The sequence below is a fragment of the Lepisosteus platostomus genome, chromosome 1 (genome assembly GCF_059453375.1).
Source record: "Lepisosteus platostomus isolate fLepPlt1 chromosome 1, fLepPlt1.hap1, whole genome shotgun sequence".
NCBI classification, from domain to species: domain Eukaryota; kingdom Metazoa; phylum Chordata; class Actinopteri; order Semionotiformes; family Lepisosteidae; genus Lepisosteus; species Lepisosteus platostomus.
Genome location: NC_142611.1, coordinates 1,355,639 through 1,379,369, shown reverse-complemented (window position 1 = coordinate 1,379,369; position 23,731 = coordinate 1,355,639). Strand labels below are relative to the sequence as shown.

The following is a 23,731-nucleotide window of genomic DNA, read 5'->3' as shown; positions in this document are numbered from 1 at the left end:
CTTGGAGAGCATCACTCCGTCTATGAAGCTGATTCTGTGAACCCGGCTTTTCAAGACGATGCTGGCATTTCGGCAGGGAAAAAAAAGTGCTCACGGTCTGTGGTCTTCACTCCCTGCTTTAGAGCGAGGACTCGGACGAGGATGAGCCGTGCGCCATCAGCGGGAAGTGGACTTTCCAGAGGGACAGCAAGAGGTGGTCCAGGCTGGAGGAGCTGGACGTGTTCTCCCTGCCGGGCGAGCCGGGCCTCTTTCCGGCCGAGGGGCCCGGCCTCACGGTGGGAGTGAGCAGCGAGAGCATGCTGACGGACCTCAGCGAGCAGCCGGAGGTGGGCTCGATCCACAGCACCCACAGCAGCACGGGGAGCCAGGGGCCCGGGGCCCGGAGCGCGGACACGGGGACCCTGCGGAGCAGCTCGGTGACCAGCGTCTGCTCCTCGGGCAACTCGGGGGCCAACGAGGACTCCCTCTCCGAGGGCCTGCCTTCCCCGAAGGAGCCCTCCAGCTTCGTCTTCAGCGCCAAGCCCGGCGGGGGCAAGAGCACCAGGTCCAAGGCCAAGAGCTTCCTGAAGAGGATGGAGAGCCTGCGCCTGAAGGGCTCGCCCAGCAAGAAGAAGAAGCCGGTGTCCAAGCTAGTGATCAGCGCGCCGGTGCTGAGGGAGGGCATGGACGAGGACAAGCTGAGGCGGCTGAACTGCGTGGAGATCTCCAGCCTGCGCGGCTCGCCCAGGAACCGCAGCGTCTCCTACTCCACGCAGACCAGCAGCAGCAGCAGCAGCAGCCCGTCGGAGGCCGGCAGCAGCACGGTCAGCACCCCCAGCCCCGTGGCCCGGGCCCGCAGCCACTCGGCCGCCTGCTTCGGCCGCCGAGACAGCAGCAGCAAGCGGGGCGGCATGTACCTGGAGGGGTTCGACCCCTTCAGCCACGCGCCGCCGGGGCCGGAGCCGCCGGTGGCCGCGAGGAACATGCGCAACCAGAGGGGGGCGGCGGAGCTGGAGCTGGAGGAGGAGGAGGAGGAGGAGGTCATCTTCTTCATCCCCGAGGGGCACAAGCCGGGCACGTTCCCCAGAGCGCTGTGCAACAGCAGCCCCCACCGCCGCCTGCGGCGGGAGAGCAGCGGCGACAGCTCCAAGGGCTCCAGCTGCGGCCCGCGGAACCGCCGCAGCTCCGCCGGCTCGCTGGACAGCCGGCTCAGCGTCTACGACAACGTGCCCGGCTCCCCGCCGGCCGACGGCGGGCTGCTGCTCTACCCCCAGCTGGACGACATCCTGCAGCACGTGCGGGGCCTCCAGCGCGTCGTGAACGAGTGGTCGGAGCGCGCCTGCGAGGAGGGCGACTCCGACTCGGCCCTGGACTCGGTCTCGCCCTGCCCCTCCTCCCCGCTGCAGCACCCGCTGGAGGAGGCCGAGAACGGCAGCGACCTGGACAGCACCGGCAACTCCCTGCACGAGCAGGAGGAGGCGCTGGCCAGCCGCGAGCGCAGGGACTCGGGCGTGGGCGCCTCGCTGACGAGATCCAACAGGTCGGCAGTTTGTCCCGGGATGCGCCGCTCGCCTGTTCCCTTGCGCCGCCCCTTACGCTTTATTCAGGCTCTCTTTCCTCTTTTCTTTCTTGTTTTGCTCGCCTGGCAGGGATGTAGGGGGGGGGGACGTGTTCAGACAGCTTTCCCATTACGCAATGCACCGCGGCTGTATGCAGTCATGCTCAGGAATGCTCTGTATCAGCAGATGTAGCAATCTGCTCGGAGTTCGGAATGTGCGGGAGGAATTCCAAGCGGATTGCTATCCCAAGTAATTGACCAGCGCACTGATTTGCATGTTGAGATGTTTAAGCGGAAATATCTGAGAGCTCAATCGGCTGTCTGAGCCGTACTGATGTCGCGCTTCATCCCACAGAAGAGTGACAATCAAAGACGTAGATTGAGTGAATGTCTTCTTTTGACATACCGCTGTTTTCTTGGCATAGCATTTGCTCATCTGGGTGTGAAGTTCAATTTTTTCCCCCTTGTTTTTGACAGACCCCAGAAACTGCGATGGCACAGTTTCCAGAGCTCACACAGACCGAGCGTCTCCTCCTTGACGCTGCAGATTAACTGCCAGTCTGTCGTGCAGATGAACCTCCTCCAGAAATTCTCCCTGCTGAAGCTCACTGCCCTGCTGGAGAAGTACACCCCGACAAACAAGCACGGCTTCAGCTGGTGGGTATCCTCTCGGCCTTGCGGGCGAAGCTCATATGTGCGCTGGGGCAAGTTACTGGAGAGACGGGAAAGAGGGACAGGCCAATTCAAGCTGGGAAGACAAATCTTCAAACCCTACTTTTCTTCTGTGAGCTTTATCATCAGGCAGTCTGCCCAGTTTCAACATGAGCCCCTAAAATCCAGTCGGGACATTGTGTCAAACTGCTGAGGGAGCTGGGGTACCACTTTTATTTTAACAAACCTGTAGGGTGACCCACTTAATCTCCTACCTAGGCTATTACGCAAAAAGCCATATCACTCTGCAACTCACAACTGGCAGCCCACTGGAGCTCAGCAGGTGTGAGCCTGGTCAGTACCTGGATGGGAGACCTCCTGGGAAAAACTAAGGTGGCTGCTGGAAGAGGTGTTAGTGGAGCCAGAAGGGGGCGCTCACCCTGCGGTCTGTGTGGGTCCTAATGCCCCAGTATAGTGATGGGGTACACTACACTGTAAACAGGCGCCGTCCTTCGGATGAGACGTAAAACCGAGGTCCTGACTCTCTGTGGTCATTAAAAATCCCAGGGCGTTTCTCGAAAAGAGTAGGGGTGTTACTCCAGGGTCCTGGCCAAATTTCCCATTGGCCCTTACCAGTCATGGCCTCCTAATAATCCCCATCTCTGAACTGGCTTCATCACTCTGCTCTCCTCCCCACTGAGAGCTGGTGTGTGGGGAGCGTTCTGGTGCACTATGGCTGCTGTCACATCATCCAGGTGGGGCTGCACACTGGGGGTGGTGGAGGGGAGTCACCATTACCAGAAAAGCGCTATATAAGTGTAAGGAATTATTATTATTATTATTATTATTATTATTATTATTATTATTATTATTATTATTATTATTATTATCATTATTATCATTATTAAAGCTAACTCTGGGGCTGCTCATCCCGGTACTGTAACCGCCCAGACACCGTCATGGAAAACTTCTCATTCGGTAGAGATCTCCCACCGAGCTAGAGCATGGCTGAGTGAAAAGAAGTGAGTCCCGTCCACTTTCACGTCCAACCATGGAGTTTTCAGCCCCAGCTTCAAGGCAGCGGCTGTTCAAAGCCTGTTGAGTTAGCCCTGTCGGACACAGACGCTATTTGTCTGGTCTCGACAGGCCCTCGTATTGATGGTCGTCCCTGCGTGCTTCAGATTCTCTGTGGCGAGGGTGACGTGTTGCAGGCCTGTGGTGTGCACACCTACGGTACTCTAGCTCCTGTTGCCACGCTCTGGCTGGGCTGGAGCTGCCATGACAACAGCACGGGGCGCACAGATATGTGGCCGGGAGGGGTTTTTCAGCCGGTATGAGCTGATGAGGTGCACTGGTCTCCTTTTCAATTTGCTCTACAATGTGGGGCACGCAGAGCGCAACAGAACAGCCTCGTCCCACTTTTTAAAAACCCGGAGGGGTTTGGGCCCACCCCCCTCATCCCCCAAAAAATGGACAGCGCTCCCCCCAGAGCTCCAGCCTGTGTTGCTGCTGGATCTGGCCGTTTTGGAACAGGCGCCGTTAAGCTTGTTTAACCATGAAATTGCTGGCAGCAGTGGCTCCTTCGCTGCCTGGGAGGATGCCTTTTCAAGCTTTTGGAAACCGAGAATTTCATGTTGATAACATCTGACGCATTACACGAGCTCCCTGTGGCTGATAATGCTGCTGGGCATTCAGGCCGGCCACAATGCTCTAATTTCTGTCCCCACCCCCGGCCCTTTGTCAGGCCCTTGGCCTGCCGCAGTGCCTTAACGGCCCGGCCCGTCTCTAAAGGGTTTCTTTACACTCACTAATCAGCCATGCTGGGGCTCTCATTCCCTGCCTCCCCTGTGCTAACGACAGGACGTCACTCATCCGTGTGACAGCCGGCCGGTCCCTTGACGCTGGTCGTTGACGCCCTGTGAAGGCGCATAATGGGCTTCGCAAAAGAGTGGGTGCGAAGCCCAGAGCTTAGTGTTTGAACGACACCCCTCGGTTGGAATCCCAGCAGCCTGCTGGCAGTGTAGGGGGCTGAAATGTTCTGCTGGCGATTCCTTGTTTAAAGCATCACCTGCAAAGCCTGTGTGAGCAGTGATTGACTGACCCACTAGCAATTAACACAGCATGCAGAGCACCTATAGACAGGTTTGTTAGGTAGCTTTTTACCTTGGAAATCAGATATCTGACTAATATGTGCCCTTCATGTGTTACTAAAAAGGCACGCATCAGATGTTGCGTTTCACTAGTTAAGTAACCCATGCCCTTCAGATTGTCCTGATCTTGCTTTGATTTCTTCCCTTCCCCTCAGGGCTGTGCCGAAGTTTATGAAGAGGATTAAAGTGCCGGATTATAAGGACAGGAATGTGTTCGGCGTCCCCCTTCAGGTGAACGTGCAGCGCATGGGTCAGCCCCTGCCGCAGAGCATCCAGCAAGCCATGCGCTATCTCCGCAGCCAGTGCCTGGACCAGGTCAGCCTGGTGTCCGCCGCGTCTGTCCGCACCACACCTGCGCTGTCGGGCTCCGCCTTACCCACCCCGGGCCGGCTCTGAGGTCCTGAACACAGTGCTGTTACTGCCCAGTATTTGAGCTCCTGCGTCTACTGCAGAACACTCATTCCTGCATTTAATCAAGGAAGAGTTGTTGACACATCAGAGCCTGAAACAAGAGGTTGCCTCTTGACTTCTCAGCATGTCATGTAGCGCTCGGAACGGACGCCGAGTGAAAACTTGAAATGTTCGGCCGCTCGGTGAAGTTTCCCGGTTTAACCGGCCGGCGCCGTGCCTCTCTTTCCCGGCAGGTGGGCCTCTTCAGGAAGTCGGGGGTCAAGTCGAGGATCCAGGCTTTGCGGCAGATGAACGAGAGTTGCCCCGACAGCGCGAGCTACGAGGGGCAGTCCGCCTTCGACGTGGCGGACATGCTGAAGCAGTACTTCAGGGACCTGCCGGAGCCCCTGCTGACCAGCAAGCTCTCCGAGACCTTCCTCCAGATCTACCAGTGTAAGCGGCAGAGCGAGGGTTAACAGAAGCAGGGCGTTGGCTCGGCAGCAGGTCCCGGCCCGGTTCTGCTTCGTGCTCGGTTCTGGGTCGCGTGGCTGGCTGTCGCTCTCCTGGGCTGTGTCGGAAGGACGGTGGAGGCGAGGGGGTGGGCGGCCATCTGTGGTTTGTTAGTCTCAGCACTGTTCTCAGTTACATCCATCACATGTTGAGCTCATGCTTTTCAGAAGACAGAGCCTTTCCCGTTCAGACAAAGATGTTTATTATGACCTGTGACCAAGGAGATGTTTTAGTTTGCCCGGAGAAGAGGGCTATTTAAAGCTTTCAATTTCCACATCTGTGGCCTTAACGTTCCAGCACTGGAAATCAAACCACACGTGTCCAGGTTCTTTTTCTCCCCCCTGGCCCGTCTGCTGAAAGATTTTTTTAAACAAATCTGAGACAGGAAATGCCTGTCGGTCGATCCAGTGACACGGCTAAATCGGTGATTCCTTTCTTTCGCCGTCCCCCTTCTGCAGTCTGGTTTCCCTTCAGTGGCCGCGAACTCTTCCTTGACCCCTCACGTCTCCTTTCGAGGAAACCCCCTCCGGGACTCTGGACAGATGCACAGACGGCATTTCTGGCGTTTCGCGTGGGTCCCGACACAAAGTGTGGTGGACGAATTCGCGTGAAAGCGGAATGATAACGCTGTTGTGCGGGGCGGACGAGCAGCTGAGGAGGGGGCCCTGTGTGCGAGTGTTCAGATTCCCGGGCGCGACGGCGGGCCTGCCTGCCTGTCTCCGCTGGCGGCGCCGCGCCGCACACAGCCCTGAGCAGCCCGGCCTTGTTGTCTTGCCCTTGCAGACGTGCCCAAGGACCAGCGTCTCCAGGCCATCAAGGCCGCCGTGCTCCTGCTGCCGGACGAGAACCGTGAGGCGCTGCAGACGCTGCTGTGCTTCCTGAGCGACGTCACGGCAAACGTGCAGGAGAACCAGATGACGAACACCAACCTGGCGGTGTGCCTGGCGCCCTCCCTGTTCCACCTCAACACGCTCCGGCGCGAGAGCTCCTCCCCCAGGTAGCTGCCCGCCGCCGGACGCTGGGGCCATGAGGAAAGGGAGGAATACTCAGGCGGCTCCCAGCGTTGAAGCAAAGCCTCTCTAGAGTTTGAAGTCTGTTGTTCTTGTCATGTCGCAGTTTGTTGTGCTTGTTTTAGTAGTGGGTTTTATAATATGTTTTCATCCGATGTTATATACGTATATGTTAAAATATATCTGAACACGTAACCTATTTATATGTAATATAAATCCTGAAGTTATATGATTTTTGTTTTTTTATAGTTGATCATAGAACAGGAAGCTCATGAAGTTAATAAACTGATGAGACTTCTTCAGACTGGCTTGGAAATTCCCTTAAACCTGGTCATTCTTTCTTCAGGGTCTGACCTAACTAAGGGTTGTCTGAGCCAGATGAGGATTGTATTGTTGGGGGCGATGTTTTAATAACCCCTAAACCTCCTCTTCTGTTTCTTGTGTCAGTCCTTGTTCTTATGAGGAATACATTCTTTCATTTTTTTTCTACTTTACCCAATGGATTTTCTTGAGTAAAGTCTTAGAAGATCATTAATCACCACGTTAATGTGTCTTATGTATCTTATGACTAACATCAATGCTTTGCCAGTGCAAGAGGATTTTCACTCGTAAATTTTCACACAAATGCAGCCGACAGCTGGTCTCGGTAACTAATGGAATTTCTCTGTTGAAATTCAATACAATACTAGAAGAGTGGTTGTTGCTGAAGTGTACTGCAGTCCTGCGGCTCTGGCAGGTGGTATTCTCGCCACACCTGAGCTCAGGCCTCGCGTGCGGCCGGCCTGTTCCTCTTCCTGCGTGACGCCTCGTTAGCCGCCCTTGTTGGTGGTGGTGGTGGTTGTGGTGTTCTAACTGGGCCGCCGCCTCCTCTCCTCAGGGTGATGCACAGAAAGCACAGCCTCGGCAAACCGGACCAGAAGGACCTGAACGAGAACCTGGCGGCCACGCAGGGCCTGGCCCACATGATTGCAGAGTGCAGGAAGCTCTTCCAGGTCCGTGCGCTTGCTGCTTTCGGAGGGTGGGAGGGCGCTGGAGGTTTTCGGAGTGGCTTCAGTGCGGCATGATCGAAATTTCAGGACAATTTCAGGACAACTTAGACTAGGGTTAGTCTATATGACAATAAGAGGAGATGAGCAACATGACATTGGGGGCGGCTCCGATAAGGAATCACGTTGGCTTAGTCACAGACGGAGGGAACGCCTCTCCTCCAGTCTGAGCTCACAGTATTGTTCTGTGTTGTATCCGGCCTTCCTCTGCTGAGCACCACCCAGGGAGCACAAATGGGAATCACAGAACCCCAGTCGTGTAAATTCTTATACCAGGATGACGACTCAAAACTGAGCTGTGGCTGCAGGTGACCCGTAGGTAACCGTTTGAGTCTTAACCTGGGTTAATGAATTTCACCCTGGGCTTGTAGAGTGTGCATTCCCGACACGTCCCCCCTGGTGAAACACTCCTGCGTGTCACCTTGCTGCTGTGTGTCACCCAGCTGGGGGCCGTTCTCCAATACTGGATAAAGCAGGACCCCTCCTACACATGAATGGCGTTGAATTGCTGTGAATTTATTTGGGATCCTTTAAAATAAAAGACTCTGAACAGCTCCCAGCAGCTGTTCTTCACTGTTCAGAAATCGGCAGTGAACATATTTCTCTCTAGACACACAAAACAGTGGTTAGGTTTGCCTTTTGAAATGAGGTTTTCTTCTAAACGAGACAAGGATGCTTTCTGACTGTGGTTAGGTTGCCTGGACTGATTTGCAAAGTACTAGTTTTGCAATACTGCATTTCAGATTCCGGAGGAAATGAGCCGCTGTCGAAATTCTTACATAGAGCAAGGCCTGCACCCCCTGAAGCTGGAGGAGCTGGTGGACAGCAGCAAAGAGCAGCCCTGTGGATACAAGACGTGCCTGAAGGAGGCCTTGGACAGCCTGCTGAAGGAGGCCAAGGAGAAGTTCAAGGGCTATGACAGCTGTTCCACCCCCGAGCAGGCAGAGCTCTCTTACAAGAAGGTACCTGGGCTGCATCAAACGATTGAACCTTCATGTTGTCCGTTCTTCCATTTGATAGAACCGCTAGCATTTTACAGGCAGCCACAGGTTCATCGGCAGGGCTTTTTCCCCACCTGCGCACAAACCCTCACGTCTGCTCCTGACATGATCGGAGTTTAGCCACGTTAGCAGGGGCCCTGATTCAGTTGTGCGCTAATTCAGTCTTTGGAAGCTCCGCGCTTGGCCCAGCTAACGAGCGGCGCTCCTGTTGGCCTCCTCCTCTCAGGTGAGCGATGGCTTTCCTCTCCGCCTCTGGAGGGCCAGCGTGGAGATCCCCGCGGCCCCGGAAGACGTGCTGAACCGTGTGCTCAGGGAGCAGCACCAGTGGGACGAGGACCTGCTGGACTGCAAGGCGGTGGAGAGCCTGGACCAGCAGACCGAGGTCTACCAGTACGTGCGGACCAGCATGGCGCCACACCCCCCGCTGGATCACGTGGTGCTGAGGTGAGAGCCGCCGCTGGCCCCCCGCGCGCAGGCCGCCGTCTCCGTCACGGCAGTGGCGAGACGCGCTCCTCTCCTGGCAGGCCGGTGTGCTCAGGCTGGGGTTTTCCCTGCTCCCTTGTCTTGCTAGGACCTGGGTGACGGATCTGCCCAAGGGCGCTTGTGCTGTAGTCGGCGTGTCTGTGGATCACGAAGGGGCGGCGCTGATGGGGGTCCGGGCCAACGTGCTGACGTCACGCTATCTCATCGAGCCCTGTGGGGCCTTCAAGTCCAGGCTCACCTACATATCCAGGATAGACTGCAGGTAGGTGGCGCAGCACCAGAGCACAGGGCTGGCCGCAGAGCAGAGGAGGCCGATCGGATTGGCTAGCTGGCTGGACCAATTAACTAATTGATCCCAGATCTCATCCAGCCAGTTCTTGGCTGGTATCGGCTTCAACAACGTGGCTGGGGATGATGTTCCAGACTCCTGTCGCCCTTTTAGCAAAGAATAGAGCTTCCTATTCTTGGTTTCAAATGCACCTCTGCGTAGCGTCCTCTTGTGTCCCTGATGGGCATTTCACTGTTCATTCTGAGGAAATCCACAGGGTTGGTTTCCTCGGCGCCTTTCAAAAAGAGGATTTCAAGAAGGAGTTTGAGAAACCGAGAGGGGTGTGTGGTTCAGACACCTGAAAAAAACTGACAAGAACTGACACACCTGCAAGACATACTGTTATTTATTTGGGCTCCTGGTGAAGATAAGGACACAAACCTTATCAAGCCTAAAGCTTCACCTCACACACCATGAGCGTACAGCTGGATGTGGCTGTACAGTGTCCATGTGCTAACTGTTATTTCACAGCATGCATTTATGTTTCACCTTTAGAATGAGCAGTAAAGCTCTCATTCTGAGATAAATGGGTCATACCTCTGCGTGCAGTAGGTTCAATTCCAGTCAGCAGTAGTTTCTGCTGCATTGATAGCCCCAGGGAAAGGTTATAAATAGATCTAAAACAGGGCTAGCAGACAAGCTCAGCTCTCCACTCATAGATCAAATGCTTCGGGTTTTGAAAAATCAGGATGTTATGACATACGGTTTACGTACGGCCAGCCCAAGAGCTTCCTGGATCATGGATAATGTTATCTTTCCCAGTGAAATATGTTTCGCCGTCTTCAGTTGCTGCGCTGGTTAGGAGGATGTTGGGGAAGAAGAATGGTTTCCCTCCTCTGTAGTGATTTTCTTTCCTTCTCCTCCTGTCAACAGGGGTCATTGTCCTGAGTGGTACAACAAGATATTTGGGCACTGGTGTGCAGCGGAGGTGGTGCGGATACGTGACTCTTTCAGCAGCCAGCTGGATAAATAACTCGGCGCTCTCGCGCCGCTCGCCGTGCACTCTGGGAAGGGGGAGTCCTCCCGCGTGGCCGAGGAGAGTCTGCGTGACGTTGCCTGCAGTTTGCACATACGCCAAGGCAGAGGACGACAATAAGAAGTTGACTGAACTGTGACAAAATGCTTTTTTTTTTGTCTTTTTGCTGCTTAATTTGAGTAACGGGTCGCCCGTGCCCCAACTGGAACGAACCTGAGCTCTTTAAGGTGCTGTTAAAGCACTTGATTAACACAGGGCTGCTATTGCTTCTGGGAAGCCAATAAAAATATTGTACATATTATAGACGAGGCCAATTATCTTACACTTCAGTCCTGATACAATATGTTGTGAAAATATTGTTGTTCTGCGGTGTTGCTAGCAGGACTGAAGATTGTCTGCTTGTCTGGCTGTTTCTGCGTGCTCTGTTCTTCCTGACGAGGGATGTAAGAGACAGTGTGTCATTGTGTGTTTCTGGATTTGCTTCAAAGAGTATGTTGTAGAATGGTGGCTGGGACACCAGGAGGTGGGAAAGTAGAGTAAGGTTTGCAATTTGCTTAAAGGCTTTAAGTTTCTCAATTCCCAAACGGACCAAAACATTTTTTTAAGAACAGAAAAGTCTCAAGTGTATCTGAGGTCAGTGGCCTCTGATGTCTTTACGAGGTAGTGGAACAGAAGGGTGAGTGGATGTGAGCATCAGAAAGGATTTGAGCCCAGCACGTGCGTCGTCCTGGTCTGCTGAATTTATTGTGCCGTCTGTTTTAATAACATCCGTAAAATAGAAACAGTGTTTGAAGAATGTAATACATTGGTCCTTTTATAAAGGTGATTTTTCTACAGGTTTTACTGTAAATACAGAAAGGACAGATGCAGTGACATGGAACTGCATTGCAATTCGTGTGAATGGTGAGATGATAGTGTAGGTTAAGTAATTCAAAGAAGGAAAATCTGCAGGTTTGTACACATCTCTATCAGTGTTACTCAATACCTTAATGAAGTGTTGTTTTTCTAAAATAAGCTTATTTTAATTATGCATTGTCAGAATTTTAAGTTACTTTTCATTTGCGATACATTTTCTGTACATACCATTGTATTGTAAACTTGGATACATTTAAGTGTATACTGCCTAATAAGGATAATGCATGACAATGACAGATTATTTAAAATATTCACATATTTATACCTCAGATATACTTTTTTGTACCTCGTGTCATTTTATTGTAAATGTTACTCTAAAGCTCAGACAGAAAATAATAAAATGTTTGATCATATTTTATTATTATTTCTGTACAGATCCTAAATATTTCGTGCACTATTAAATGTATTAAAAAGGAATGCGTCTTCTGTGTTGTTGTCATTTCATTGCAGTGTAGCAGATTATGCCTCGTGGTTTTTAACATCAGTCTCTGTAGGCTACCTCATTTTGAGAACTTACATATGACAATTAAAGATATAGTGCCTCAAACACTACTTCAAACTTTTTAATGCTCACGCTCACTGGTCCATCAATATCAAGATTATTGCCCTCGGATGTTTTCTTTTTCACACTTTGCAGCTCAGAGCCCCAGGACAAAGAGGTGCGTCTAGCTCATTCAGGTACCAGTAATCAACAGGTCTGAGGAAGAGAGAAGCCAGAGAATTGGCTTTATCACGGGGCAACGTGTCCCAGATGCCTACTATCCTCCAAGTGCCTCCTGGTCTCATTTCCCTTAGGGCGCTGTGGGTCTGTACTGTTCATTCAGAAGCTATCCACCGGGCTGGCTTTGTCACCAAGTACCTGTACGAGGTCTGATCTGCAGTCTTCTGTGTTCAAGACTAAAGAGGCTCAGTTCCTTCAGCCTGTCGGCTGTATCTGGCTTGCTCCTCTGTCTGCTGCACCTTTTCCAGAGCAGCAGTGTCCTTTTGTGTAATGCGGTGACCACACCTGTGCACAACGTTCTAAATGAAATGTCACGAGTGCAGCGTACAACATTCCCGCAGCATCACCTCACTTCCTATGTCCACTTGTATTATATCCTCACTCAGTACGCCCGGAAGAATACCATCTGCTCCAGGAGATGTAGCTTTAATTGCATGTCATACCTGTAGCGGTTCTGTCTCTTCTGTTCGAATACGATTTCATCTAGAATTGTGTCTTTCCTCTGCCTGAGGAATGTTGTCATTTTCTTACTCTGTAAACTCCTGAGGAAAAAAACATTCATTTCATAAATCCGCCATTTCCCTCAAGTCCACCACTCATTACCCGTTAACTATCTCCTGCTAACTATCTCTGTGAAAATTAATTTCAACCTTTTCCGTTGTCCTACTCAATAAACTAATTATTTTAGCCTGCTTTCCAACGTTTCTCTCTCTTTGCTTTTGGCCTTTTAATACACTTTTTGAGCTGAGCTTGCAAATCCACGTACCCCTTAAAAATGCTCAATTTGTCCAAGGCCTGGAGAACATTTCCTCACCCAAGTGTACTTTCCTCTAGAAGGCGTTGGGCCTGGGACCCCAAGTGCGGTATTTTGATCTCCACCCCTCTCTCGCTGAACTGTGTCCACAGTGAACCGGACACAGGGCGCAGGGGGCTGTTTCTGGTGTGAGAATAGTATCCTTCGGGAAAACAGCTGACATCGGCTCTATGACACGTCCAGTTCAACTCTGCCTCCTGTATCCTGTGCTTTTCACATGTCTTTATCATTGCAAAATGCACTCCAGAACACAAAGTAAACCCAAGTAGGGGATATTAACATGTGTAAGTCTTAATTATGGTTGGTGCATTAAATTACTACTGTGCTCAGTATTCTTTTAAGAAACATTGATTTGTTTTTTCCAGTTTTCACGATGAAGAAATTTCTGCACAATTCCAAGAATTTGCTGTTGTGTTTACATGCAGTTACCAGATGTGTTAAACTAACAACAGGATTGTTATGGAGTCAGATTATTTGAAACTGAAATGCAGGAAGCACTTACTGGCATAAAAAAATGTTTAAACTCTAGAATCACTGTTGCCTGTTCAAATACAGATTGTTTGTGTACTATTAATAGGAAGCAGCTTAAACCGGGTTAAAGACAGAAGAATGTCACATGTCATCAGGTGATCTGTCTCAGTCTATTTGATTGCACAAGTCCTAAGGGAAGAAATATGTTTATAGGTGACATCATCTTAAGGAAACTACCTTTCCATTATTTGAGTTGCTAAAAGGTTGAACGGTAACTTTTACCACTGACTAATGCGCTGAAATTCAAGGCGTTCCGGAGTTTCTAAGGAGAAAAAATATCTTTCAGATAGGCACTACAGTCAATGATAACGATCTTACATTTAACAAATGCAACATAATGTGTTGAGTGAGATCATAAACTGGCTTTCTTCATTCATATGAACCACATGTAAAAAGGAAAGGGCAGCAGTTGTTTTGTGCTGAAGAAAACTACCTTTTGTTAGGTTTTAACCTGTTTGTAAAAAGATCATTCTGACCAAAGTTCTTTCTGAAAACTAGATTCTAATTTACTGTAAACAGGACCTCCTGGTGCAAGTTGGAAATAAGACACTGGCATTGTCCTGACAATGAGAGGTCATCACCAGCTCACTTTGAATATAGTTTGGTCTGGTTACTTTCATTGGCAGTTAAGACATCTTATCTTCAAAAGCAGGCATTGTTAAACCTCAAAGAAATGTTCTTGAGAAGGCATTCCAATCACACGCTCCTCACCTGAAATCACACCTCATTACTTTCTCGAACAGCTGTTTGTTAATATTCAGAAATGTTTAGTGACTGTAAAAGCAATCACGTCAAAGTGCTGCACAATACATTCCATGATAAAACTGAAGAGAATTGCAAAAGGTATTCATTGCTCGTTCCTTAAGGAGCAAGAGATTTCAAGCTGTTAATCACCAGTGTCATATTCTTATAAATATACTGTAATTCCTACACTTAATCTGTTTGGTTCACCATTCTTCAACCAACACCCTGTTTCATCAGAGGGAACATTGAAAATGTGTACTATAGTTATTCAGGGAGAACATTTCATAAACTTTTCCGGCTTGGGTTATATGCATGAAATCAAAGAAGATATCAATTTTCCTATTAAAGACATCTAATATAATTGAACAATTAACATTTTTTTTAAATACATGCAGGAATAAAACACGAATCTGTATTTTCCCTTTTAGTGGAATTTAATGCGCGTGCAGTGACTAAGACAGGACCAGTACAGATAAAATGTCTTCAGACATCTCGGTGGACAGGTTTAATTGGCTTGTTAGCATTCTTCCCTTGAATCACCAGTTAAACACAAAACATACAATACACATGGAAACTCCACAGAAATAGTGTTTAAAACCAAGGACAGGAGCCACCTCTTTATGCCAAGGGGGGTGGGAGTATGGAACAGCTACCGAGCCACGATACCCCAGTTTCAGGATCCAGAAAGGGCTACCAAACCTAGCTGACCTTCATTTTGTTTGTAATGTTTACTTAGTTGGTTTAAAGTTGTATTACTAATATTTATTAGAGAGCAACACATTCTCATTTTGGAGCTGTGGTCATCATTCCTGGATTTGTTACATGCATGTTCAAAGCTAAGGTGAGACACTGCTATCCTGGCGTTGAGAAAGGTACTTCACCTTAAACTGCTCCAGGAAATTAGCCAGCTGGGTAAAACGTTTAAAGTGTAAGAATCTTTGGATAGATATTGATTTAAAAAAAAGGTGTCAGCCAAACAAAATCGTCATTAATTAAAACCAGTATGTCAGGAGCCCGACCCCAGAAGGATTTTTGTGGAAATGCATTTTCGGGGACGTGCTCACATTAAGAAAGCAGTTCACTAGCTCCATCTGGAGGGCACACAGAAAGTGAGCCTGTCTCGTAATGTTTTGTGCGACGCAAATGCACGATTCGTTTTTACTGTGAAAGTTTGTAAACGTTAACTGTATCTGCTTTGGCAGCGCGATAATTCAACGGTCATGCCAGTCAATCACCTTGGGCTGAATCGAAGTGAACTGAATACTGTAGCGCATTTCTCCAGCCGCAGATCCAATACTCACATCTGTACAGTACTGTGCTACCGGTCCAAGACTCCTCGGCGGCTATTGTACGGTCTGGAAACGGTGGGAGGATTAAAGGCCAATATAATCAGGTGTTTCTAAGTCTAACTTCATAACGCGCCATAAATAGGTACAGATGAATATAGTCATAATTATCTTCCGCTGCACGCCAAGAACTTGCGGCCATTTTTCACGGTCGCACCCTGCGACGCCAGTCCTCTTGTCCGAGGCTGATGAAGTTTTTTTTTTTCGGCGAAGAGCCATCTTCTGAAAACCAATAACGTATATATCCACAGATTATCCTAAACTACAATCATTTTAACTAGCTTGTAAGACACCAGATGTGGTCTTTAACACCGCCGGAGCTTTTTAAAGGAGTGTTGAGTTGGCGATGCGTTCACTTTCATGAAGAAAATAAGATAGATTGAAATACATTCGTAATTTATTATCGGAAACGTAATACAGCAGTGTTAGTCGCAAACTCTGTTATCGGACCAATCCTTGTTCAGTGTGATCGAGAGAAAACTCTGATCAGATCTTTTGTGAGTAAACATCTGCTAATTATTAGACAGCGGAGTTCAATGTGGCAAGGAAACACCGGTCACTGAACTTTCCACTTGCATACTAAAGGTTTTACATTTGCAAAGTAGGATATATATACAGCACATTTCAGAATTAACAAAATAAAATATCTATATTCACAATTAATGTGTTACTGGGATTTACATTGTTTTCATAGTACAATATACTATACATCTTTTTCCATTTGAAAATTGTATGCTTTAACATGTCAAAATTGATCTTCTGTTTATCATTTTCCTCTGTAAGTAATTCATCTACTACAGCTTAACAGTGTACACAGATCATCTCTACATATACAGTATATACAGACAAAACAACATTTAAGCACAACTATGCTACAGCAGTATTAGAGAATTCATAAAGAGTATCTTCACTTTTCAGTAAGCATTCACAGTTTCCAGTGATTACTTTACCCCCAGAACAAACAAAAACAGGAGAAACTCTGTAATGAACAGAGGAAGAGAGTCTTCAAATTTCCAGCCTGCTGGTTTGCTTTCTTACTGGAGAGGCCACTCAAATCTCTTTCAACCAAACACCTTGCGATCATTGAAGGAATAACTATTCCTGATACACAGTATGTATATGTATTCATATGTTGAAACACAGATTAAAGGTTTAGGTTGTGTTGTTTCAGCCTATAAGAAATACGAAGGGCACGTCAGATTCCTAAAGTAACATAAATCATACCAGAATGGGATAGTAATTTTGTGCCTTTTTTATTGCTGGACAGAATGCATTTCCCTTCTGTTTTCTCTGTAAGTATGAACCTAGTAAGCTCATGCAAATTTCTTTTTTTTTTGTATTTGTCTTGACAAGACAAGCAAAAGTAATACTTCAAAATCCCATCAATGCCACAAATTAAATTTGGGGCTGCCCTGGTGGTCCAGGAAATTCATTTTCTGTATTTGTAATTCTTTTTATTAATTAACTCTAGGACTGAACACATGATTTGCTATTGGAGCAATTTTCCCCAAAACTAGGATGAGTTCCCACGTATAATCTGCAAGAGCCTTGTTTCAGTGTTGATTCTGCTGATGGATGCTGATCGGTATCGGAGCGCAGCGCTGGCTTCAGACAGCACAGGGGGGGAGTGCTGGGCGGGACTGCTTCCTCGCCAAGACGCCCCAGTTCCCGTGGTCCAGGAACGTGCTCTGGATGTGGAGCTCGGGCACGTTGTCCGCGACGAGCCTTGCTAGCTCTCCCTCCTTGAAGACGTGGTAGTAGCGCATCAGCTCCGTAGCGCCCTCCCGCCGGCCCGCAGGCGCCTCAGCCCGGCCGCGCCCCGGCTCCGCGCCCGCGCCGTCCAGGCGCCAGGACCGCAGGGCCCGGCCCAGGAGGCCCTCTCGGCCCGCGGGGGCCGCGGCGCAGCTGCCCAGGCCGGGCCCCCCCGGCCCCCCGGAGCACAGGGCCTGGTTCCAGGGCACGAACACATCCTGCTTGTCGAAGCGCCGGCGCCGCTGCTCCTGCGCCCAGACGTAAATCAGCATGAGGCCCCCTGGGGCCAGCGTCCTGGCCATCTCCCTGACGGCGCACCCCCTCCTCTCGCTGGTGGAGAAATGATGGATCACTGAAGGCACAGAGAAGGCAAGGAGCTCCAGATCGCACCCCGGACTCTCCGCCGGCCCCCCTTCCCGAAACCAGTCGGGACCCCTTCCCATCTGGACCCCAGCCCGGCCGGCGGAGGCGGCAAATGTTCTAGCAAGATCCGTCATCCGGGCTCGTCACGTCTCCTGGGGCGGGGCTCCGCGGCACAGGACCCAGTGGAGGTTTATCCCTGCTGAAAGGAGGAGAAGGGAAACACAGCGTTTCGGCTGTGGAGCCTTCTTCGGGCGTGGCACTTGAAGAAATCTCCACAGCCCAAACCGTCGTGTTTCTCCTGTTCTCTTTTCAGCAGGGATAAACCCTCACTGGGTCCCCTGCAGCCTGCGCCTGCTGGAAGGACTCCGCAGCGAGCTCGGGGTCAGGAACTCCGCCACGGGAATCTTCCCGCTTCGGGATCGGAGAGCTCGGACGAGCACAAGTGAGGCCACGGCCCGTCTTTTCTGCCCTCCCCCTCCAGCGTCACCCCCTCCCCTCCTTATCCTCCTGCTCCTGCTTCTTCTGTGAAAAGCAATGCTCGAAATGACTTTCAGTTGGTTCAAACGCGCTCCCTCTGACCTCCTGCCTGCTGCGAGCACTGAGCGATTCAGTCAACCTGGCCTGCACCTTGGGAAAACATGATTTGCCTATACTAAGGACGGAGATTTCTGAGGCTTGAATGCAGAGTGAAGAAAAGTATTTAGATCACCCTGCGTGAGAGCCGGAAATCTGACGACGCGGAGATGCGGTGAATCCTGCTCCTTCGTACTGAACCGAGTCCAGTGGGCTCCTTACCTCCTACGGAGATGACGGCGGAGAAGATGCCGTCTCTGAAAGGCAGCCGCAGGTTGTCGCACAACAGCACCTCGCTGCCCCGCTTCCTCGCTCTGTCCACTAGAGGGCGGCACACATCGCAGCCCACGCTGAAGACCCCGCTGTTCACCTGCAGGTACCTGCCGGTCCCGCAGCCTGGGGCGACAGAATCACATCTCTTTGAATTAAACACCTGCGCGCTGTCTAGAGTCCCATTGTTTAACCTGAGATGCAAAAATAATAATAAGCACTGACCACTACAATTTCCCCCCAGCACAACATTTTCTTGCTACTAGAAAAAAAATCTTTTTTTTTAGGTTCAGGAATATGAACAAAACTGGGTTATTGTTACGTGCCTCCTACGCTGCTTTCTTAAGTTCGGTATTGAACTACGAGTGTGTGGGTTTTTTTTTTTCTTTTGTAACCGAAGGGCATTTAAAAGACGTTTGAAATTCTACCTCGAGTTCAATTTGTGGTCACGAACAGTCACTGATAAAACAATTTGGGTCGCCGAAGACATCAGAAAGAAAACACGTGTATAGTTTCTATACGTGATTTCCGAAATGTCTTCCTGTTCTTTTGAATGGCGTGGATTATTTAACATGCACACATTGAGCAACTACATTTATTCAGTATACGTGTTTCCTCATACTGCGAATGAAAAGTATTTGTGGAATTAATAGACAGTATTCCAAAAGAAACCCATCCAGTTCCAATTACTAGCAGATGGATACTGGTGATTGAAAAGCATCACATGGCGCTTTTCCGTAGAACACGCAATCATCATGATTCGCATTGAAGAGCACAGCACGGATCTCGGATTGCGGTGATGTTTAATTGCGGAAGGAGAGGACTTCGCAAGAAAAACAGCCGAACATCCCGGTTTGTATAAAGATCTCTGTGGGGGTCTGAGTTATTGACACGCGCGGGTGGGCACCCGCGGGCAGCGAGTCCACGCGTGAGCGGCCGACAGCCGCCTGCAACTGCTGCAAAGGGAACGAAAGGAAATGTCGTAAATTGACTTGAAGGTCGCTGGTTTCTTTTTATTGCAACCAGGAGACGAAGGAAAGCGGCAGATACAGTATCACAGCTGTGCGTGTTGAGCGGCGAACAGAAATACAGGCGTGCGGATATTTTGCTCAAAATGTGAAATTAGTTTTTGCCTTATTTTTTACTTATCGTTTTTTTATGAGTAAAATGAGCAAAAAAAATAAAACTTTCAACAGTGCTACTGGAATTTATAGGAAACTTCCTCATTTATACTGCACAAATATTTAGATCTAAGTGCGTTAAAAATGTTCATTACCCGTAGTGCAAAAAAGACTAGACTAGCTGTATGCACATTTTCATCCTTCCCATTTCATTTAATAATTCCTCACACTTATATAGCGCTTTTCTGGACACTCCACTCAAAGCACTTTACAGGTAATGGGGATCCCCTCCAACACCACCAGTGTGCAGCCCCACCTGGATGATGCACCAGTCTGCTCCCCACACATCAGCTCTCAGTGGGGAGGAGAGCAGAGTGATGAAGCCAGTTCATAGATGGGGGTTATTAGGAGGCCATGACTGGTAAGGGCCAATGGGAAATTTGGCCAGGACAGCGGGGTAACACCTCTACAGTTTTTGAGAAATGCCTTGGGGTTTTCAATGACTACAGAGAGTCAGGACCTCGGTTTTACTTCTCATCCGAAGGACTGCGCCTTTTGACAGTATGATGTCCCCGTCACTATACTGGGGCATTAGGACCCACACAGACCGCAGGGTGAGCGCCCCCTACTGGCTCCACGAACACCTCTTCCAGCAGCAGCCTCAGCTCTCCCAGGAGTCTCCCCTCCAGGTACTGACCAGGCTCACACTGCTGAGCTCCAGTGTGCGGCCAGATGGGAGCTGGGAGCTGGGAGCTGCAGGGGGACATGGCTGCTGGCTAAATTTGCATTGATTTATCAAGATCCTGTTTACAGAATAGTAAACCACCGGTTCCTTGTCTAAAGACAAATACTCTGACCCCAGGGATACTAACCAATGTCAGCCACCAGGCTCCCGGGCTCCTGCTGGAGTAGAAACTGTCGCACCCGAGGCCAGGCTCTGCACTGGAGGTCGCTGAGGTAGGGCGCTGTTTTTTCGTACACACTGTGGACATGCTGCTTCTCCAGCTGAACAGCTTCAGCGTCCATCCTGAGCAGATCAAACCGTTGTGCACTCATCTGGGGAAACTGAAGGCGACTGTCTTAGCGGGATCTAAAGCACTGAAAGAAATCCATGAACCTGGCACCTCAGAAATTACTCTCTGCAGCCGAAGCCAGTGAGTGCTAATGCTACCATCATGTCTGGAGGAATCGGAGGAGCGGGTTGTGAAACACTCCTGCACAATCAGAGGGCTCAGCATGATCGCATCATTCAGGATTGTTCTCTGGGGGAGATATTATCCTCTCTCGCCCACATCCTGGTGAATTTATGATTAATTTCTTTTCATTTCTGCACACCCTGGAAAGCAATGCTCAATTTCAGCCACTGTAGGCCTTCACTGGCAGACATGTATATTTCAGTTTAAAGACTGAGATAATCTGGCGTGTCTTTCCACATGCTTATTGGAGTGCTCAGAGAGTAGAGTGATGTACACTTACTGTGTGTGAAAGAGCTCGCCAAGGATTCCTAAACTGGAGACAATCCAAATTGTCTTCATAGGCCTGCTAAAATTCAGTTGTTTTTTTAAAGATAAAGGACTAAACCAGGACATATTCAACACCTAAAAGATATCACCTTCCTAAATGTAGTGTTGTGAAGGGCCTGTGCTTCAATGTGGTCTTTAAGACGACCTGCCACTGTATTTAGAGCCCAGTCATTGCTGTTTTCCTAAAGAATGACACACTTTAAGACCTTATCTGTAGATTTGAATTGATGTTTCTTTTTGCTGTTGTTGTACATGCTTCCCAGATTCTGGAATACAATTTCACTCTATTGTGTAAAGAAAACGCTCACAGATGAGGGCTGAATTATGAATTGTGTGAGCTGTAAATCTAGAGAAAGAGACCTCTTGGAGAAATCAGGTGCTGAGATGAGACATATCGATCACCTTCATGAATGCTTCATGGCTCTTCCTAATCTTATTATTAGTTTGTTTATTGTTTTGTTTTTTTTTGCTGGAACATACTGTAGTATCTTCTGTCTTCATCTAGGGAGACACAGATTGAGCACAATCCTCCAGCGCAGCACAGCTCACCCATCTGCAACAGCCTGATGGCCCCTGGGCTTCAGTTCTGTTATTTGCCCCCAGATTTGCCCCCTTTGGGTACCCAGAGCAGATCCTGTCTGTGTATGTACATCGCCGGGGTCTGGATTCAGTGACCATGCAAAGGGCTGTGGGAGTACAGGAACAGCCTGCCCAGCTCTCTGAGTCCCTACCACTGAACAAACGTGTCTATATCACTGCTCACACTGATGTGTTTTTTTTTTTTCTCGTTTCACACTGCTTGTGCTGGCTTGTTTTTTTAAGTTGTGTGTTATTTAGCTTTGCGGTTGTTGCGGCTGTTGTTCTGTGTTTACGTTTTAATGTCTCTGTATCGGAGCACACATGCAAATAAGCTCTTCGTTGCACTGGTGCACATGGAAAATAAGCTGAACTGAACTGTTGCTGAAGCCGGCAGCCGGGCGAGATCCTGAGATCAATTGCTGTCCCTAGTCACTACCAAACGGACTAAGGCCTTGCCCATCTCGCGTGAAGTCCTCCTGATAACCGGCCTGCAGCCACCTCTAACACCCACTCCTGTCACCCCCGCCCTGCTGCCTGGGCCCTGTCCACTGAGCGGACACAGCTCTTCTTACTATCAAGATGTTTGAATCACCAGGAGCCTGCTCTGGGCAGCTGCGCCCTCTCTGCCCTCTGTGTGTGTTGTAGGCACACTGCTGCCTGCCTGCGATTTCAAAACAACTGAACACAATCATGTTGCATTTTATGGATGGCAACATTTTATTTGCTCTGGTGCCACAGAAATGTTTTTACTGGGTGCATAAAATTGTTTTGTCCTGATGAAACAGGTAACAGAGATTATTTCACTTCGGGGACTACTGTACAAGCAGACAAAGCATTATCGCCTCATGACTGTTCAATGGTCTGGGACCTTCATTTCACTGAAGGAAGGGCACAACAGACCATTCCAATGATATATTAGGGTATTTTAAGTATTCATGTCTAATTGCTGCAAATCACATTCGTTTTCTACATGCAATCATTTCAATATTTCCATCTACATCATGTCTGGTTTCTTTAACCTTTTACTGGTGATATTCCATAATGTCACGTTTTGTTCTATCATTCTATGGGAAGAACATTTCATGTAGTACATTATTTTGTTCTACAAGAACCTTTAAAAAAATAATACAATGTGACATATCCTGCTATTTTTACATTAATTATTGTCTTAATGGGAATAAACAAACTAAAAACAATGCTTTATATTTCCCAGACAGCACACTGGTTTGGGAATCATCAGACAGGCAGGAGAAACAAATTATGACACTACATTACTTACACTGTGAACCTCTAACCAAATCAAGATAGGTGAATATTAAAAACGGTTGATTTATTTTTTAGATTAACTGGAAAATGAGTATCCTTTCATCATCAAATCAAAGCTAGTCCTTGATGAAAAAAACAGCAACTGCACATTTACAATGCCTTCAGTAGGCATACTTAAGGTATGCCTACCTAAAGGATTTGCATGATTTTACAATAAACAATATTAGTATCTTCAAGAAATTAAAACTCATTTATTTCACGTTCACCCGTCCTTTAAATGATCTGCCCGACCTACAGTCCAGTAAAGCTCATTTTTTTTCTCCGTGGATTCACAACTGTAATTCTGAAACTATTTTAAGCATATGCTACAGTACATACAGTTTATTTTCGTACAGCTGATTTGCGTATTTATTTTCGTATTTCGTACAGTTTATTTTCGTATCTCACATACAGCTTTATTTTCAATTAAAAATGAAAACGAATGCATGTTCTTCTATTGCGAGCAGCCGATGCCAGTCGCCTAGAAATAGGTGTTTTCCGTGCGCGCCCCCAGCGCACTCGCAAGGACCAGGCGCGGTTCCACGGCTGAGCCCTCCTGTTCGTTAAGACGGATGAAATCAGGGGCTTACCTGTTTTCCAACGCCCCCCGTCTGCCTGCTCGCTCTTAGCGGATCCTAGCGACCTCCAGAGGGGTGATTCTGAGAGTCGGGCCGACCTCTCCCTTTCGCACAGACGCCCGCTGGACACTCGGGAGCTACGAGGCTCCCTCGCATCGTCAGCCCTACCCCGGCCGCAGGGGACGGTCGCTGGGAGACGCTCTGCAAGCGGCAGCAAAAACGTCGGGACACGCCGGGCCGGGGGGGCCGCCGCAAGCAGGTCTAGTGTCACCTCGAAGCTCCCTCATGCAGGTGATGCAGTACAGCCCTCCAGCTGTCGTTTTCTTCCTCGCCGGCGGCGCTGACTCCGATTAATCACACTCCAGCCTCAAACACAGGGGCTCCCCGGGACCGATTCTCATTCACAGAGCACGTTCTCCTACACCAAAGACACTCCGTCCCTGTTTCCCCTGAAAGACTGATCGTCTGAAACTGAGGGAGCTCTCTGACATTCATTCTTGTTCCTAACCGTCAA

The 23,731-nt window shown here is 49.1% G+C and overlaps 3 protein-coding genes across 6 annotated transcripts in view; 1 reads left to right on the top strand and 2 right to left on the bottom strand.

Annotated features, from left to right (window-relative positions):
- Nucleotides 1-11,414, top strand: part of dlc1 (DLC1 Rho GTPase activating protein) — a 101,954-nt gene extending 90,540 nt beyond the window's left edge. For both annotated transcript variants that reach the window (XM_088633527.1, XM_088633519.1), the window contains exons 9-18: nt 123-1,519; nt 2,015-2,194; nt 4,494-4,653; nt 4,983-5,181; nt 6,022-6,235; nt 7,126-7,240; nt 8,038-8,256; nt 8,522-8,739; nt 8,867-9,040; nt 9,980-11,414. In XM_088633527.1, coding sequence (XP_088489653.1) covers nt 123-1,519; nt 2,015-2,194; nt 4,494-4,653; nt 4,983-5,181; nt 6,022-6,235; nt 7,126-7,240; nt 8,038-8,256; nt 8,522-8,739; nt 8,867-9,040; nt 9,980-10,079 — 2,976 coding nt within the window. In that variant the 3' untranslated portion in view covers nt 10,080-11,414. The remainder of the gene's footprint in view (nt 1-122; nt 1,520-2,014; nt 2,195-4,493; nt 4,654-4,982; nt 5,182-6,021; nt 6,236-7,125; nt 7,241-8,037; nt 8,257-8,521; nt 8,740-8,866; nt 9,041-9,979) is intronic.
- A 132-nt stretch (nt 11,415-11,546) lies between these two features.
- Nucleotides 11,547-23,731, bottom strand: part of cep135 (centrosomal protein 135) — a 133,950-nt gene continuing 121,765 nt past the window's right edge. Inside the window, exon 24 of the mRNA XM_088633591.1 lies at nt 11,547-11,948. Coding sequence (XP_088489717.1) covers nt 11,914-11,948 — 35 coding nt within the window. The 3' untranslated portion in view covers nt 11,547-11,913. The remainder of the gene's footprint in view (nt 11,949-23,731) is intronic.
- Nucleotides 15,533-23,369, bottom strand: LOC148677470 (putative tRNA methyltransferase 9B). Of its 3 annotated transcripts, none has more exons than XM_088633755.1 (4): nt 23,230-23,369; nt 20,105-20,297; nt 18,064-18,237; nt 15,533-17,257 (listed from the first exon to the last, which is right to left on the bottom strand). In XM_088633755.1, the coding sequence occupies exons 2-4, from the start codon at nt 20,286-20,288 to the stop codon at nt 16,761-16,763; spliced, it is 855 nt and encodes a 284-aa protein (XP_088489881.1). In that variant the 5' UTR covers nt 20,289-20,297; nt 23,230-23,369; the 3' UTR covers nt 15,533-16,760. The 3 variants fall into 3 exon arrangements, with proteins under 3 accessions (XP_088489881.1, XP_088489875.1, XP_088489891.1); XM_088633749.1 differs by having other exon boundaries at nt 20,105-20,330; nt 23,230-23,368; XM_088633765.1 differs by having other exon boundaries at nt 20,105-20,259; nt 23,230-23,364.